This window comes from Kogia breviceps, chromosome 3 (assembly GCF_026419965.1).
Source record: "Kogia breviceps isolate mKogBre1 chromosome 3, mKogBre1 haplotype 1, whole genome shotgun sequence".
Classification (NCBI taxonomy): Eukaryota; Metazoa; Chordata; class Mammalia; order Artiodactyla; family Physeteridae; genus Kogia; species Kogia breviceps.
The window spans coordinates 152,248,247-152,264,901 of record NC_081312.1 but is presented as its reverse complement, the minus strand read 5'-3'; the positions used below and the strand labels follow the sequence as shown (position 1 = coordinate 152,264,901).

General features: G+C 53.6%; 1 protein-coding gene across 1 annotated transcript in view; it reads left to right on the top strand.

The window, feature by feature from the left end:
- Window positions 1–14,433, top strand: part of AP3B2 (adaptor related protein complex 3 subunit beta 2) — a 32,806-nt gene extending 18,373 nt beyond the window's left edge. The window contains exons 12-27 of the mRNA XM_059057277.2: window positions 766–828; window positions 1,179–1,311; window positions 1,593–1,702; window positions 2,347–2,523; window positions 5,733–5,919; window positions 7,427–7,545; window positions 8,027–8,135; window positions 8,521–8,644; window positions 9,021–9,204; window positions 9,348–9,408; window positions 9,742–9,848; window positions 10,036–10,264; window positions 10,682–10,766; window positions 11,017–11,114; window positions 13,768–13,906; window positions 14,008–14,433. Coding sequence (XP_058913260.1) covers window positions 766–828; window positions 1,179–1,311; window positions 1,593–1,702; window positions 2,347–2,523; window positions 5,733–5,919; window positions 7,427–7,545; window positions 8,027–8,135; window positions 8,521–8,644; window positions 9,021–9,204; window positions 9,348–9,408; window positions 9,742–9,848; window positions 10,036–10,264; window positions 10,682–10,766; window positions 11,017–11,114; window positions 13,768–13,906; window positions 14,008–14,158 — 2,076 coding nt within the window. The 3' untranslated portion in view covers window positions 14,159–14,433. The remainder of the gene's footprint in view (window positions 1–765; window positions 829–1,178; window positions 1,312–1,592; window positions 1,703–2,346; window positions 2,524–5,732; window positions 5,920–7,426; window positions 7,546–8,026; window positions 8,136–8,520; window positions 8,645–9,020; window positions 9,205–9,347; window positions 9,409–9,741; window positions 9,849–10,035; window positions 10,265–10,681; window positions 10,767–11,016; window positions 11,115–13,767; window positions 13,907–14,007) is intronic.
- Window positions 14,434–16,655: the final 2,222 nt, after the last annotated feature.

Genomic DNA, 16,655 nt, shown 5'->3' with positions numbered 1-16,655 from the left:
TAACCCTTCTGAACACCTATTGTGTATCTCACGGCTAGATCTAGGGGCATCTAGGGGTACAAAGAGAACAAACCAATCAGGCACCCTGCCCTTGTGGAGCTTACAATCTCGCTGGGGTGAGGAGGAGACATTGGGCAGCTAATCACACAGCACAGGTAAAAATCCATTTGCAAAATAGATGTAAAAGGAAAGTGCAGAGAGCTGTACGAGCATAAATAGGTGGACCTGATCTAGTCTGTTGTCAGGGAAGTTTTCCTTCAGGAGGGGAGACTTGAGCTGAGGACTGAGACATGAACATGAATTCTCTAAGTAAATGCTGGGACAAGAATGAGAAGAGGTGCTGCACACAGTGGAAACAGCATATGCAAAGGCCAACAGGAGGGTTGTGACTAAAGGCCTGTGTGACTGGGGCGTAGAGGGTAAGGGGGAGAATGGTGGGAGATCAAGGACTTATAGACTATGGAAAGGATGTTGGTCTTTAACCTAAAAGCAACTGGAGGCTTTAACTTTTCCTTGAAGGTAGAGAGGTGACATGATCGTACTACAAGCATACTCTGTCAGGGAGTCCATTTAAGAAGCAAACTGGTCCTCCTGCATTTTGGATAAGTTTCATGATCTGTCAGTTCTCTCATCAATCCAAGGATGATGCAGGGCTGTCCTGCCTGAGGAATGTTTTCTGGTTGGTGAAGTGTGTGTTTGGAGCAAAGGTTTATGAAAGCACAGAAAGCCCACTGGCCACCCTGCCCGTTTTCTGACTCCCTGCAGCTGGAAGTGTTGACTAACCTCGCCAATGAGACCAACATCCCTACTGTCCTACGGGAATTCCAGGTACGGGCCAGGGGCCAGCTTATAGTCAGAAAGGCCCACGAGAGTTGTCCTGCAGCTCCTTGTGCTTAGTGAGAATCGGTCTGGTGGGGCAAAGCTTCTCTTAAAAGCCCAAAGTGGAGAAACGGTTATTTTACATTCCTCCCAATGCCTTCTACTGGCTTTGGATTAGGGAATCACTGGGTGACTGGTGAGGCTGTCATTCCTTTTCCCAGAGTTTAGTCTCTGACATGATGAGTCATTGAATGAGGGGTAACAGCTTTCTGGAAGGTCACCCTCAAGCCTGCAGAGTCACTGCCGAGTCAAGTCTGAGGGATCACTGCCTTCCGGGGGTCACTCTGTTGTGTCCACAGACCTACATTCGCAGCATGGACAAGGACTTTGTGGCAGCCACGATCCAGGCCATTGGGCGCTGTGCAACTAACATAGGCCGAGTCCGTGACACTTGCCTCAACGGCCTGGTGCAGCTGCTGTCCAATCGTGATGGTCAGTGTTTGTCTGTCTGCATGTCCAACTTTGATGACTAGTGGGTGCTGCCTGCATGTCTGACTCTGATGGCCAGTGGGTATCCACCTGTCTGTCCAGGAACAATGTGTGTTCGTCTGTCTGTCTGCCTCAATTAGTATCCAAGTGCTCCCACGTCTCTGAGGGCCACTGGAGAAGTTCAGGGGGTTGAGGAACAGAGCCAAGGGGCTGGGGGCATTGCAGGTGTGCCTGTTCATTGTGTGTGGTCATCTGACTGTCCGGGCTCATTTCTTGTCCCACAGAGCTCGTGGTCGCAGAGTCAGTGGTCGTCATTAAGAAGCTGCTGCAGATGCAGCCAGCACAGCACGGAGAGATCATCAAACACTTGGCAAAGCTCACAGACAACATCCAGGTCAGGGAGTGACCCCGTTTCCTTTCCCAACCCAATGTCCTCCCCATGATTTTAAGACCCTATAATTAAACACTAGCCTTAATAAAAATTCAACTTCCAAACCTTGCCTACTGGCTCGAAAGGTGGGAGGAAAGGTGGGAGGAGGGGAAAGATGAGACCATGTGACCCTGGTTCACCTTCCCTTTGGGGATCCCTTGCTGAGCTCCAGCCTGTACCACCACTCAGGTTTTCTCTAAAGTTCTGACCGAGGGCGGCCAATTGACTAGTCCTGTGTTTTTGTGTCACACTGCCAAGTTGAAACATTCAAGCAAAGGCATTCCTGAAGATTCAGGGAGAATAACAAGGCAGTAAAGCTTTGAGGGTACAATGGATCCAGAAAATCAGTCTTTTATACTAAACTGTGACTGAATTTGGGGCTTGAAGGCTCTGCCCATGCTAATGAAACCCTAGGGAAGAGGGGAGATGCTGCCTGGGAAATACCCAACCTTTAATCTCTCTCCCATCACCTCCCACTCCCATTTCCAGAGAAGCCCACGATACAACAGGCCAGCACAGATGGGAGGAGTGCCGATTCCTTGGCAGACCAGGTGCCCACCCACATTCCCACGTTTACCCCAGACCTGACTCCTCTCCCACACGCACAGGTGCCCATGGCCCGAGCCAGCATCCTGTGGCTCATTGGCGAGTACTGTGAGCACGTCCCCAGGATTGCACCCGACGTCCTGAGAAAAATGGCCAAGTCCTTCACAGCCGAGGAGGACATCGTCAAGCTGCAGGTCATCAACCTGGCAGCCAAGCTCTACCTGACCAACTCTAAGCAGGTACAGATTGAGAGATGCCTCTTAAAACACTCTGGGCCCCAGAAACAGCCCAGGCGGTATTCTGTGGGCCCTCACCAGGTAGGCATGAACTTTAGCACCTCTTTCTTTTTTATGTCACTTTTTTTTTTCTTTTTCATATTTTATTTTATTTCTATAAATTTTTATTGGAGTATAGTTGATTTACAATGTTGTGTTAGTTTCTGCTGTACAGCAAAGTGATTCAGTTATACATGTATCAGCACCTCTTTCTGAAGAGGGAGTTCAGGACAGGTGTCTGGTCTGCCCAGGTGACCAGTATTTCCCCAGTGTCCACAGCTACTCCAGGGCCCCAAGGGCCTAGTAGGGATGGTGACCACTGTTGAAGAGGCTCTTCTTTGGGGCTGTGACTTCCAGTCTGGCAGTGGGTGTGTCCCTACCTGCTGCCTTTGGAACACTGGGGCCAGGGGGAGGGCCCAGCAGTTGATAGGCACTGATGGGAGAATATGTATCCCAGGAGATGTGGTCTCTGCTTCCTCCCAAAGCTTGATGATGCTTCGCCAGTCTATGCCAGGGATGAGAGGGCAAGTCTCTGCTCAGGCGTGGGTGGTATTAGCAGCCATTGTCATTCCTAAGGTGAAAGGTTATGAGGGGCACCATAGCCAAGGACATGGCTCAACTAAGCTGGAATATCAGGATATTAATAACCTCTTGAGTGTCCAACATCCCCTGAGATGGTCCCAGGAGATTCTGCTAAAAACAAAGTGTAATGTGCAGAGCTTCTCAAGGTACTGGGGACACCAAGCACCCTGACAGTTCCCACACTCAGTTAAGTGAGGCAGGGGTTGGCAAACTACCACCCATGGGCCAAGTCTGGCCTGCTGCCTGTTATTGTAGATAAAATTTTATTGGGACGCAGCCACGTTCATTCATTTGTTTATTGTCCGTGGATGTTGTTGCTTCGATAGAGTCCATATGGCCTGCAAAGCCTGAAATAGTTACTCGCGCCCTTTATAGACAGAGCTTGCCAGCCCTTGGAGCAAAGCATCTGGGCCATACCCTGTAGACTGTGACAGCCCTGCTGGCCTGAAGGTGGCCTCTTTGCCATCCCATGGAGTCTTTGGATGGTGGCACTTGCACGTCTTCTGTGACTCCTTTGATCCTCGGTGGCTAGAGTGGGCCCCAGGGACGCAAGCTGGGGAGGCAGGGCCATCACATGCTGGGAGTCTTGTCAGGAGCTGGAAAGGACGGCAGTTGTGTAGAAGCAATGAGGGGCTGGATCTGTGGGTGTCAGTATTGTGGGAGAAGTAGATTGGAGACAGAGAAGTTAGAGGGAACACCACTGGAAGCCTTCAAACAAATATTTGTGTGCCTCCTTTATTCAAGTGGGAGGAAGGAGCAGGAGGGAGGAACGTTTGAATAGATGAAGCAGCCTGGTGGGTAGCCCCCCGGGTAGAGGGGGCATCTGAAAGGCTCAGGACTGAGCCAGAGTGGTGCTGTTGCAATGTTTTCATTAGCCTGGGTGTGCTCATGTGGCATTTCCCCAAATTGTCACTATTAGCTACATGCACATTTATTCATGAATTTATTTAACATGCATTTCCCGAGTACCCACTATGCCTGGCACTGAGCTATGTCCTGGGGTGATGACAGTGAGCGAGACATGTTTACTGGCCTGCAAGTGCTCATAGCCAAGTAGAGGAGACAGCACAAAACGCAGAGCAATAAGGGCTGTAGTCAGGGTTGGCACAGACAGATGTGGGTATATATATAGCTGAACGCCTCTCCTAGGCAGGACACAGGGGTCCCAGCCCCCATCAAGCCACCCAGAGTAGGCTGTTCAGCCAAATGGAACCTCCAGGCACCCTTTACCCAAAGGCCAGTCCTTCCAGGCATAGGCCCCTTAGAATGGCTCTTTGGCTCAATAACGAGAGCTTTTCTCCTTTCTACCCTCCCTATCTTTCTCTCCTTTCTTCTCAGCCTGTTCTGGGAGTGGTGGAGGAAGGGGAATTCTTGGCACACTAGGCGGGAGGTGGTCTGGATGTGTCCATGTCCGTCCTGGCAAAACAGCAATGATACTTCCCCCATCCTAGTACCAAGGGTGACATTCTGGACCTGCCACAAGGCCACAGCAGTCCCAGCCATCCTTCCCACCTGCTGAGCCATCCATCGCATGCCAGATACTGGCCCAGGCTGAGGCCAAGGAGATGAGGGTCCAGGCCTGGTTGCAGCACTGACTGGCTTCTTAACCTGGGAAAAGTCACTTAATGACTCTGATTCTCCTCTGTTAATGGGGGCAGTAGCACCCACCTCTCAGAAGGGTTATGGAGATTACATGAGGTAGTGAAGCATCTAGCACAGTATTTGACACTAGAAGGCACTCCATAAATGGTGGCTACCACTGTCATTTTGTGACAGGTTAGACTAGGTCAGGATCAGGGCAGAAATTGAGATTTGCAGTCCTGGGATATGGCTACCTTAACTGCAGGCTCTGAACCCCATATGACTTCAGCAAACCCATAGGCAGCTGCAGTTTGCTCTGATCTCATTAGGACCTTCCAGGGAGGATTATGGCCTCTGAGACCCCTGCTCAGAATCTACTATGTGGGTCAATGGGGCGTGAGGGCAGCCCCTGCCAGGGGGATTCCTATGTGTTCCCCCTTTCTCTTTTTGTCACCTAGTTCTCCCCCAGGTGATGGAGCCTAGAAACTGTGAGGTCTAGCAGAATGTTCCAGACCTGCACTCACTCTGGCACCTCAGGGTGGAGAGATTGGCCCAGCCTGGACTAGGTGGGGTAGGAGTGGGCCTAGGGCAGTGGGGACCACAAACCTGAGGAACAATGGCACCCGGGGCCAAGAGGGAGGTTTCCAAAGGGGCAAGCGCTTTTGCTGGCCAAGTCAGTTGTCAGAGTTGGCGTTGGGAGTCAGGGCCAGGGAGGTGGGAGAAAATGCCGGGTCTGGCACAGTGGCAGGTTGGGAGGGAAAGTCAGGTGGAGGCAGTAGTGCTTGGAGCTGTTGGCCAAAAGAATCTGGTTCATGGACTACCCTGGCAGTCCAGTGGGTAAGACTCTGCACTTCCACCACAGGGGACACAGGTTCAATCCCTGGTCGGGGAGCCAAGATCCCACAAGCCACGGGGCATGGCACAAAAAAAAAAAAAAAAAGAATCTGGTTCAGACACCTCCTGTGTCCCCACCCTCTGGGATGGCTGCTGACCCACTTTTTGTCCCCCAGACCAAGCTGCTGACCCAGTATGTGCTGAGTCTGGCCAAGTATGACCAGAATTACGATATCCGAGACCGAGCACGCTTCACCCGGCAGCTCATCGTCCCTTCGGAGCAGGGTGGGGCCCTCAGCCGTCATGCCAAGAAGCTCTTCCTGGCACCCAAACCAGCCCCAGTCTTGGAGTCATCCTTCAAAGGTGGGAGCTGAAATCCAGAGCAACCTTCTTGGGGGAAGGGCAGAATTGGCCAGCAACCCGGTCCCAGCCCTTCCCCCTGAGGTCTCAGTCTCAGCCAGGTACCAGCCTTCAGTGGGCAGGACTTCTGGAGAAACGCCCGTCCTGTGCCCCTGGCCCAGCCCTCTGCCCATCCTGCAGCATCCAGTGCTTGCTCTTTCACCCGCTCACAACCATCACCAGCATCAACTCACCTGAGTCTCTGCCCTCCCAGGCAGGATGGGCTTCTGGTTTCTCTCCTCTTGGGCTCCCCTTTCCATCCTATTCCCTGAGCAGGCACTATATGTATCAAGATTTTACCTACCAAGGGCCCAGGAAGGCAGGAAATAGAACTCCATACAAAGGAGAGCTGTAGGGACTTCCCTGGTGGTCCAGTGGTTAAGACTTTGCCTTCCAATGCAGGGGGTGCAGGTTCGATCCCTGGTTGGGGAGCTAAGGTCCCACATGCCTCGCGGCCAAAAAACCAAAACATAAAACAGAAGCAATGTTGTAACAAATTCAATAAAGACTTTAAAAATGATCCACATCAAAAAACTCTTAAAAAAACAAAAACAAAGGAGAGGTGTATGTTTGTAAGTGTCCTGAGAAAGCGGCTGCCAGCACTCACTGGGCTGTCACTGGAGGTCAGCCCAAACCCCCAGCCCCAGGCCCGCTGCCTTGCCTCTTCTCTCGGTCTGGTCTCCTGTGACAAGGGCTCTGAGAGACGCGGGAAGGGAAGGGTCCCCCAGCTGACTCTCCGGACCCAGGAACCTACTCAGGAGGGGAACTTCCTTCACAAATCTCGGTTCTCCTGCGTATCTTTTTGTTCTGCTTTATCTTTCCCTGGACCACAGGAGCAAGGAGATTCTGAGGGATGGGGCAGATGTGAAAACCTCCCAGGAAGAAGGGGAACGGTCCCTTTCTCCTCCCTAACACCATCCCCACTTACAAGTCTCTGGGTTGCCCTCCTCTGGCTCTGACTCCCTCCTGCTCCCATTTGGACTCACCCCTCCCCACGGAATCCTCAGCCTGACCAGACACACCTCCCTGCCCTTTGACCCAGCCGGGCCAGCCTCTTACTCATAGTTGCTACCCTCGCCCCAAGCAGGCCTCCTTCTGAGCCTGGCTGTGCAGCAGCACCACCCCCGTTGCCCTGGGAGAGAAGCCACACCCGCATCTCTGCTTCCCCAACAGGCACCAGGGCAGACAGGCAGCAGTAGCTCGGGGCCCAGAAGCCCCTCCTGCCCTCTTCTGTGGTCCCAGCTCCCCCCACCCCTCAGCCCCTGCTCTAGTCAGCCATACAATCTTTTTTCCAGCATGTGGGCCTGGAGATTCAGTCAGGGCAGAAGAGCCATTAGGGGACATGTCCACCCCTCTCTTCTGTCTAGCTAGGGAGTTCCCACCGGAATCGCCACCCAGCCCCACCTAGGAAACAACTCCCAGGGCATTTCCTCACTGCCACTACTGACTTGACCTCTCACCCTGTCCCCAGACCGGGACCACTTCCAGCTGGGCTCACTGTCCCATCTGCTCAATGCCAAGGCCACGGGCTACCAGGAGCTCCCAGACTGGCCAGAGGAAGCCCCGGACCCATCTGTGCGCAATGTGGAGGTCAGCAGGGGTGGAGGGTGCAGCTGTGTGTGGGGAAGGACAGACAGCAGGGAGCCCTGGGAGTGCCAGCACGGCACTCCTGACACCCTCCCCACACGCAGGAAGAAGATCTCTCCCTTATTGAGACCCATGTGGGCCTGTTGGGCGAATACACCAAGGTCCCCCCACCCCGTGTGCTGTGTACCCTCTGCTCCGTGTGCAGTGCTCCCTCCCAGCCTGTGCTGCCCCCTCCCCTCCCCCTTGTATGCTGCACCCCTGTGCCTTCCCTACACTCTGTTCCTTCCTGCTGGCAGTGCTGCTCTGTGAGTGCCTCCCCTCCATGGACAGGGTCCCTTCCCTCCCCCCATTATTCCCTCTTGGGGACAGGACCAGGTGGGGCTCCGAGAAGAGCTAGGGTGAAAGATAAAAAGGGCTTGTGCTTTCCTTCCCCCTCCCCATCCATGATTTAATGACTCCCCGCCCTCCACCCGACAATCTCCAGGTACCTGAATGGACCAAGTGCTCAAACAGGGAGAAGAGGAAGGAGAAGGAGAAACCCTTCTACTCAGACTCTGAGGGAGAGTCAGGGCCCACAGAGTCTGCAGACAGCGGTGAGGAGCTGGGCGGAGCGGGGCCCTGTGCTCCTGCCCTTGTGTGTGTGCCTTGTGGCTGACTATCTGGCGCACATGTGTGCTCCTGTATTAGATGGTCACGTGTCCAAGGGGGTGTGCACCTCCTCGTGTGCGCCTGTATGTGTGCTTATGCACTTGAGGATTGCACGTCCCAGATGTGTGTGTGCTCGTGTAGGTCTCTATCCGTACGGGTCCATCTGTGTTCCGGTTGGTCTGGTTGGCGTCTGGGGCTGGGAGCAGGTTGGGGGGTTGGGGGGAGAAGAGGTGAGTTTGCTGCTTCAGTGCAGAGTCTGAAGCTGGGTGCCCAGGGCTCCCCAGGAGGCCTGCACATGAGGGAGGGAAGCCTGAGACAGTCCTTCCGCAGACCCTGAGTCCGAGAGTGAATCGGACAGTAAGAGCAGCAGTGAGAGCGGCTCTGGGGAGTCCAGCAGTGAGTCCGACAACAAAGACCAGGATGAGGACGGGGAGAAAGGGAGGAGCAGTGAGAGGTAAGATGACTGGGCGGCCTCAGGGCTCTCCCTTGGAAACGAAGGGCTGACCCTCAGCCTTAGCCAGTCTCTTAAGAGCCCCTGAGCCTCCTCATGAGCTGGTGGGGCCTACAGATCCCCGGGCTGCTCACGTGATGGCCGCAGGAGATCTCTGCGTGGGGTGCAGCATGAAGAAGCAGTCAGGGAAGGGGCCCGAGCTGGCACAGGCCCGTCTAAAGCTCGCGCTGCGACCCAGGCATAGGAGCTCAGGTGTGGAGTCCACTGGCCCAGGCTCCCCACCCTCACCCCCCATGTTCAGGGCTTTCCCTGCTCTTCTGTGAGGCAAGAAGGGGTCATCCAGGCTGGGCCCAAGCCCTGTTTGCCCCCTTCCCTCCAGTGAACATAGTGAGGAGGAAGGTAAGAAGAGGAAGATGAAGAAGAGGAAGAAGGTGCCAGAGGGACAAGAAGGCGGCTCATCCTCAGATGAGGGCAGTGATTCCAGCAGCAGCTCGTCAGAGTCTGAGATGACATCAGAGACTGAGGAAGAGCAGGTGGAACCTGCCTCCTGGAGAAAAAAAACAGTGAGCGCCTTGGGGCAGAAAGGGGATGGGCGTATGGACTGGGGCCCTCCCCGCGCTCTGGGCCAGGCCCAGGCATCTCCCCGTAACCCAGCCCGGGCCAGGGTACTCCCATTCCACACTCACATCCCACTTTTCTCTTGTAGCCTCCCAGCAGCAAAAGTGCCCCTGCAGCCAAGGAGATCTCCCTGCTTGATCTAGAGGACTGTGAGTTTGGGTGGTAGAAGTCACAGGGGGAAGGAGGCCTGGGGAGTATGACTTAGGAAGGGCCATGGGCGCTCTGGGCTAGGTTCCTCGGGGGTTTGGGGCGGGAGGAGCAGACAGAATACATCTTTGGGCCTGAGAGGGCAGCAGGACAACCTCTCCAGGTGTGGGGTTGGGGTCCAGGATGGATATCTCCGTGGAGCCACCAGGCTGCCACGTGCCTCACTGTCCGTGGTGCTGAGCCGTCTACTCCCTAAGCCTTGGGCTCCTGCTCGATCCAAGCCAATTCCACTTTGCCTCTGCTTCGTCATAATGTTTCTGATATACTCCCGACAGTCACCCCTCCCAGTGTCCAGCCTGTGTCTCCCCCCACGGTTGTGTCCACCAGCCTGGCTGCTGACCTGGAGGGCCTGACGCTCACAGACTCCCCTCTGGTGCCCTCGGTGAGTGGGATGGGGAGGGGCAGGGCTGGGGTAGGGACACATCTCTGTGCTGCATCCTATGGTATGGATTTCTGTGAAGCGGGTGTGATGGAGGGATGACTTTGAGCCTCCGTTGCTGTGACCACAAGTAGGGACAAGGCTGGGACGGGCTCTCGCCTTGTTGTTCATTTCCATACTTCCCCTCCAGCTGCTGAGTCCAGTGTTGGGTGTCGGGAGACAGGAGCTGCTGCACCGCGTAGCTGGCGAGGGGCTGGCTGTGGACTACACCTTCAGCCGCCAACCTTTCTCTGGGGACCCCCACATGGTGTCTGTGCACATCCACTTCTCCAACAGCTCTGATACCCCCATCAAGGGCCTACATGTGGGCGCCCCCAAACTGCCCGCTGGCATCAGCATCCAGGAATTTCCTGAAATCGGTGCGGAAGGGCCTTGGACATGGTGGAGAAGGAGGCTCCTGAGTGGAGTTGGTCTTTCTGTGGTTTCTGAAGCCCCCCTGTGTGCCAGGCCAGGGTCTAGGCTATGGGGGTATGGAGATGGCATCTAACACAGTCCAAGGACAAGACAGACTAGGAAATGAGCAAGTCCATATCAGGGAAAGAGGTGCTTGAGCCTTGGTTGTTTCAGCACTGACTTAAAGGGGGTGAGGGTGAGTGGGGGAAGGGTGTTTACATTTCAGGAGAAACTCAGGAACAGTCTCTCCAGGGGCTCAGAAAGCCAGGATTCCATAGAGGAGTGGTCAGCTCTGCAAGTGGAGGGGAGAAGGGGTCAGGGTTCCAAACCTATCAGGTGATGCTGTCTTTCTCTCCCCCTTTCCCTGCCTCACACTGCTGCAGAGTCCCTGGCACCTGGAGAATCTGCCACTGCTGTCATGGGCATTAATTTCTGTGACTCGACCCAGGCGGCCAACTTCCAGCTGTGGTATGTTTCCAACTCATGGAAGAGTAGGAGGATGGCTAGGGAGAGGTGGGGTCAAAATAAACTGGAGCTGGAGGTGGTGTTAGGTGGGGCTACATTCATGATCTGGTGTGTCTGGAAGGCATCCCAAGACCTCAGGTCTCTTACCTCCCTCTCCTGCTGCCTCCAAGCCCTCCCTTCAGACACAGTGCGAGGTGAGGGGAGAGATGCTGGCCTAATTCCCTCTCCCTCTGTCTCCTTCTACCCTTCCCAGCACCCAAACCCGACAGTTCTACGTCTCCATTCAGCCACCTGTTGGGGAGCTTATGGCCCCTGTGTTCATGAGTGAAAATGAATTCAAGAAGGAACAGGGTGAGTGTTTCCTGGAGGTTGGCAGGGAGGGTGCTCAGGACCATCCACTGGGGCTCATACAGCTCCACCATACAGTCATGCTGAGGGGGCCTCAGCTCCTGCAGATGGAGGGAGGCCTCACAGCTTGTGGCTCCAGCAAAGGCTTCACAGAGCCTGGGACACTTCAGTGAGGCTTTGGAGACAGTCTCAACTCAGCCAGGTAGAAAATTCTAGGCCAGAATTCCAGCTGGTGGAAACATTATGAGTAGGCGTTAGTGAAAATTTACAGGAAGAAAGGAGGGGAGCAGTTTGCTTTAGGGCATAGGAGTCCTTAGCAATGGTGAGTAGTGAAAACAAAGCTGAAAATATGTTCGTTCTAGTTTCTGGAAGCCTTGAACGCGATGCTAAAGGATTTCGGTCCTAAAATTTCAGAGCTGGAAGGGGTCACAGAGGTTATTGGGTCCAGCTCCATCGTTAGAGAGGTAAGGACTGTAGACTTCGTTTTCCTAGCAGTAGAGGAGTCATTGAAGTTTTTTGAGCAAAGACGGGGGCCAGGTTCAGACTTCTGCTTCAGAAGGAGAAATCTGGCAACATTTACGGCTAGGGCTGGAATTGAGAGAATCTGCAACAGGAAAAAGAGGCAGAACAGCATAAGTGGGAGGCAACATGGGGCTTCATGAGTCCTGGCTTTAAGTTCTGAACCTGCCACTTGCTTGGTATGTGACCTTGGACTAAATTCTGTGCCTAGTTATAAGACTATTGCAATAGATCTGATGAGAGATGGTGAGGACCAGGATTAGAACCACAGCAAAAAGAATGAAAGGCTGAGGTGGGGGAGAGGGAAGCCATGGGCATTTGCCCTAAGAAAGCAGAGAGGGAGACATATAAGCTGGCTCTAGAATGTCTGGCTTAGATAGTAGGGAGAATGGCAGTGCCATTCACCTAGACCAGGGGTTGGCCAACTTTTTCTGTAACGGGTCATAAAGCAAATGTTTTAGGCTTTCTGGGTCGTGTGATCTCTGCTGCAATTTGCCGTTGTAACCCAAGAACAGCCACAGATAATACATAAATGAATGAGTGTGGCTGCATTCCAATAAAATTCTATTTATGGACACAAATTTGAATTTCATATAATCTTCATGTGTCATGAAATATCTATCTTTGATTTTTCCCCCAGCACTTAAAAAATATTAAAAAAGAAAAAAACATTGTGGGCCATGCAGGTGGTAGGTTGTATTTGGCCTTCAGGCTGTAATTTGCCAAACCCCTGATCTGGAAGAAAGAAGAATGGATTGGGCAAACGAAAGGGGGGACAATCTTGGACAGTTTTGGAGAGGCTTTTTTTGAAATACATTTGGGAAATTCAGGAAGAGGTGTTTACTATGCAACTGAAAATGTGGGTCTGTGCCCAGGAAACACTTCTAGGCTGGAATCAGGAGCATAGAGGTGATATCTGAAGCTGTGAATTTGAGTGAGACCACCCTGGGAGAGAGATGGGTGGGAAGATAAGAAGGTCAAAGACCTTCTTTGAGGAAAACCTGCCTTCTTCAGGAGAAAAAGGAGGGGAGGGAAAAGAGGAGGAACAGTGAGAGGTGGGAGGAGAACCGCGAGAGATGAGGAGGTTGAAGAGTGCCTTGGATGGTCTGCAGGCCAAGATGACCAAAGACCTTCAGATCCAGCAGATAGGAAGCTGCTGCCAACATCAGAGAGAGCGGGTCATTGCAAAAGGGGGGCAGAGGCCAATTGCAGTGGGTTGAGGGAGACCAGGGCTTGGGGAAATGGAGTCCTCTTTGGAGGACCTTGGCGGTCATTGGGGAGGGAGACATAGCGCTAGCGTGATGACGTATCTTGTTTCTAGAGAGGACTTCTTAGGAATGAGGAGACTTGATATGGAGAGACTAAAGGGTACAGGGACAAGAAAATGTTACTAGTTAGGAATGGAGGGCATGACAGCGACAGGAGAGGGATGTCCGTTCTCAAAAGCAGGAGAAGAATGGCAGAAGTAGCAGAAGGAGGAGAGAGAGGCTGAGGAGAAGGTGGGCAGGAGGGCAGACAGAGGAGCTCTTATGGCTGGGTAGCGCGTGTGAGTGGAGAGGAGAGGTCAGACCTGTAGAGTGAGGGTTTCTTGGGATGCTGTGAGTGCCTGGGGACGTGAGGAGTCCTGGACAGGTTTGGAGCTGTTGCCACATGTGAAATCAGGGGTCCACCTGTGAGGGCTGCATGTGACAGCCGGACTCTGGCCCGTCGGGTCAGCACCAGCAGCAGCCACCAGTGATCTCTTCTGTGAGGACTCAGCCTCCAGGAGCTGGGAGAGAGTTGCATCTGGGTTGGAGGGCCAACCAGGAAAGACTAAAAGGTGGAGGAAACCTCTAAGTACTGACTGGCCACCAAGTCCACTGGCCACTCCCAAGGGGCTGGTGGCCCAGATTCTGACAGTGGGGAAGCACCCAGTCAGTTTTTGCTCAGCAGTATGGATAGAGCCCTGGGTGGGGTGGGAGGCTGACCAAGGCTCCCTGAGGGAGGGCCAGGTCCGAGAGGGAAGTAGCCCCTCCTCGAGACTGGCGAGGGAGATTCAGACCTGCCCCGCCTGAGTAGAACCTGGTGAGGGTGCTCAGTGGGCAGACCCAGTGGTACCCACCGTGGCCTTTGCCCTCATTATAACCTCTGCCCCCAGGAAAGCTGACGGGCATGAATGAGATCACAGAGAAGCTCACGCTGCCAGACACCTGTCGGAGTGACCACGTTGTGGTGCAGAAAGTGACTGCCACTGCCAACCTGGGTCGTGTCCCTTGTGGGACATCTGATGAGTATAGGTACTGATCGCCAGCAGGGGGACGAGATGGGCTCTTGGTCCTGATTTGAAGGAGGGGCCCCATGCCTCAGGGTTGAGCTCATTCCTCTACCCCCACCTCAGGTTTGCAGGGAGGACGCTGACCAGCGGGAGCCTGGTCCTGCTGACCCTGGACACCCAGCCCACTGGAGCTGCCCAGCTGACGGTCAACAGTGAGAAGATGGTGATCGGCACCATGCTGGTGAAGGACGTGGTACAGGCTCTGACCCAGTGATCCTAAGTGCTGTGACCTCTTTGACCGTCACTTGTCCCTCCCTTGTGACATCTAGGCTGTTAGCTTGCCTCTCTCTCTCTCATATCAGACTCCTCATTCCAGATAGCATCCGGGGGTCCTCTCTCTCTCTGGTCATGACCAGGCTCCCTCCCAATTCTCCTCCCCATGGGTTCCTTAGTGACCTGTGCAGAGGGAGATGGCAGGGCTCCATTCAGTCCTCCCAGCTTTGTGTAGCTATTTATGTGGCAAAATCTCAATAAAATGTCTTCTCCCTATAGATGCTGGCTCACCTTTCCTTTCTTCTGGGTTCTGCCTAAGGGGGTTGGCGGGTGGCGGTGGGAGAGCTCCTAAGAGTGACTGTGTTTGACCCTTGTGAATGATCACCACTGACCTTCTAGGGGAGGCTGTGACTGACTCTCAGAGGTGACTCTGGTTGGACCCCCAAGATGACCATCTTCAAGTCTCCAGGCATCTCTGTGTAAGAGACATCTGACCGGGGATGGGGAGGTCAAGCTGGAAGAACTCCCTGGTCCTTTTTTATGAGCCTCTGCAAAGATGCCTCTTTGACATCTGGCAGTCCCTTTTGGTTCCCCTCATGGGCCCTCGGGAAGGAGAACTCATAATGTGGGGAATTCCCAAACGTTAGGTGCAAGGTTCAAAATATGTCAACTACATCTAGATATGGGGCCTAGAGCCCCACCTAGCTGGGGAGATGACCCACCTGGCCATCTTGGAGAAGGAAGAACAGGAGATGTAGACCCAGGCTTCTCAAACTGCCGTTCATCAGATCACCTGGGGGTTTGTTATGCAGATTCAGATGGGTAGGTCTGAGGTGGGGCCCGAGATTCTGCATTTCTAATGAGATGTCAGCAACTGATGCTGTTGCTCCATGGGCACACTTGAGTGGTGAGGATGTAGAGCCTCCACACCTGGGACAAGCCTCCTAGGGGTGGCGGTGAGGGTCAGGGCCCCTCCCTGATACCTTTCCTGGTGAGGAAAGAGGCTGAGCAGCAGTGGTTCCTAAAGGTGTAAAAGGTGTTCCATTAGCATGTGTTGTGCCAAAAGAAAAAAGAAAAGTTTGTAATCATGTAAATTCAGGAACTGTGGATTGGAATACAGGAAGTTTATTTCCCCCAGGCCTTCTCAGAGCCTTTATTATGCTAATGTGCATTGTGACCCCCCCCCACCCTGACCCCACCACTCCTTCTAAGAAGGGCTACAGCTCACAGTGTTACCCCTACTTGGTTTTGACCTTGGGATGCCTTTGTCCCAGGACACCTTGATTGACTGTGTTACAGGATGCACACTCCAGTGATAGTTTGAGGTGCCTCAGCCCTGATCCTCTGTAACCAAGACTCTAGTTCCTTGACCACACCTCCCCACAGCCCTGTCACTGAGCAAGTCTGTTTAGAGAAAGAGAGGGTGAAGCTGGTGTGGCCCTCTTCTCAGTGAAGGAGAACAAAGGCAGTGCCAGGGGACAGCCCTGCCTCTGACTCCAGGGACTTGCTGGACTCTGTGGCACCAGACAGCAGCTGGGGCCACTGCTTCACTGAGAGCCTTGGGGCCCCAAGGTCTCCCTGGGATCACTGTTTTTGTCGCTGCAGATTCTGAGATGGGACTGATCCACCAGTCATGGGTCACTCAAACGGTGGACTTGTTCTCACTTGTGTCTCTGAACCAGCACTGCCTGCAACAGAAGAAGGTGGGAGCGATTTTCTAAGAAATTAGAACAAGGACCATCAGAGAATTCTTTTTTTAAAAAAATTAATTAATTAATGTATTTATTTTTGGCTGTGTTGGGTCTTTGTTGCTGCGCGCGGGCTTTCTCTAGTGGCGGCGAGCAGGGGCTACTCTTCGTTGTGGCACATGGGCTTCTCAGTGGCTTCCCTTGTTGCGGAGCACGGGCTCTAGGCGAGCGAGCTTCAGTAGTTGTGGCGTGCGAGCTAATCAGTAGTGGCTCATGGGCTCTAGAGTGCAGGCTCAGTAGTTGTGGCGCACGGGCTTAGTTGCTCTGCGGCATGTGGGATCTTCCCGGACCAGGGCTCGAACCCGTGTCTCCTGCTTTGGCAGGCAGATTCTTAACCACTGCGCCACGAAGGAAATCCATCATCAGAGAATTCCTTACCAACCTGGACTTTGCAGCAAAGGCCCTAGAGTGGATTCTGTAGGAACCAGAAGTATATATGGCATGAACTCTAACATCCCTCAAGGAGCTTACAGCCCAGTTTCCCAAAACATCTTGGAAAGGGCACCAGGATCTCCAACCCTGAGTGAGAGTCCAGAGCATGGGAACCTTACTCACAGCCCTGTGTTGGTTTCTCTGGAACGTGTCCCAGGCTCTGGGGTTAGCAATAACAACCCTTCTTAAGAAAATGATTCTTGTGTGTGATATTGTCTCAGGGGAGAGGCAGGAGGCAGGAGAGTGAAGTGTAAGCAGGGAGAGTCCGAGTCAGCAGCTGGTGGGGAGAAGAAGCCCAGCTGGGAAGGCTGGAACTGC